The sequence below is a fragment of the Condylura cristata genome, unplaced genomic scaffold (assembly GCF_000260355.1).
Source record: "Condylura cristata isolate star-nosed mole 26May11 unplaced genomic scaffold, ConCri1.0 scaffold00033, whole genome shotgun sequence".
In the NCBI taxonomy this organism is placed as follows: Eukaryota; Metazoa; Chordata; class Mammalia; order Eulipotyphla; family Talpidae; genus Condylura; species Condylura cristata.
The window spans coordinates 18,829,180-18,829,782 of record NW_004567134.1 but is presented as its reverse complement, the minus strand read 5'-3'; the positions used below and the strand labels follow the sequence as shown (position 1 = coordinate 18,829,782).

At 76.1% G+C, this 603-nt stretch overlaps 1 protein-coding gene across 1 annotated transcript in view; it reads left to right on the top strand.

Annotated features, from left to right (window-relative positions):
* The window catches only part of LOC101624366 (contactin-4-like), a 76,678-nt gene that overhangs the window by 34,711 nt on the left and 41,364 nt on the right, over positions 1-603 (top strand). The window contains exon 3 of the mRNA XM_012732098.1: positions 34-222. Coding sequence (XP_012587552.1) covers positions 34-222 — 189 coding nt within the window. The remainder of the gene's footprint in view (positions 1-33; positions 223-603) is intronic.

Here is a 603-nt window from a genome sequence, read left to right as displayed (position 1 = left end):
CGTGAGCCCCCCTCTCCGCTGCCGCGCCGCCAGCCCCGTGCCGACCATTGTCTGGAGAAGAGCCGACGGGAGGCCCCTGGCCGGGAAGGCCCGGAAGCGCGAGGCCGGCGGGGTGCTCGAAATCCCCAACTTCCAGCAGGAGGACGCGGGCCCCTACGAGTGCCTGGCGGAGAACCTGCGGGGCAGGAACGCGGCCCGGGGCCAGGTGACCTTCTACGGTGAGTGTGCCCGCCCCCTGCCCGCCGGCCAGCAGCGGCGGCGTCAGAGACGCTGAGGGAGGGGCGGGCGGCCTGAGGGCACGCGCCAGGGGACGCAGCCGGGCCCTGCCCGAGGGTCGGCGCCCCGAGCCGGGGAGCAGGGCGGGGTGGGGCCTGGGGTCCCTGGGCGGCGGGAGAAAGCTGTGCCACGCGGGCTCCTGTGTGTGGGGTGGGGGTTCCGGGCCCCCCGGGCAACCGTCTGCCCATTCAGAGTGAGTGGCAGCCACAAAGCAGCCTTGGGGGACCGGCGCCCCAGAACTGGCCTCGGCTCGGGGGGCTTGGGGGCGGCCGGCCGCTCTGGCCAGGGGCTCTGGCCGGCTTCTCCCACCAGCGGCCCTCGGCGGGT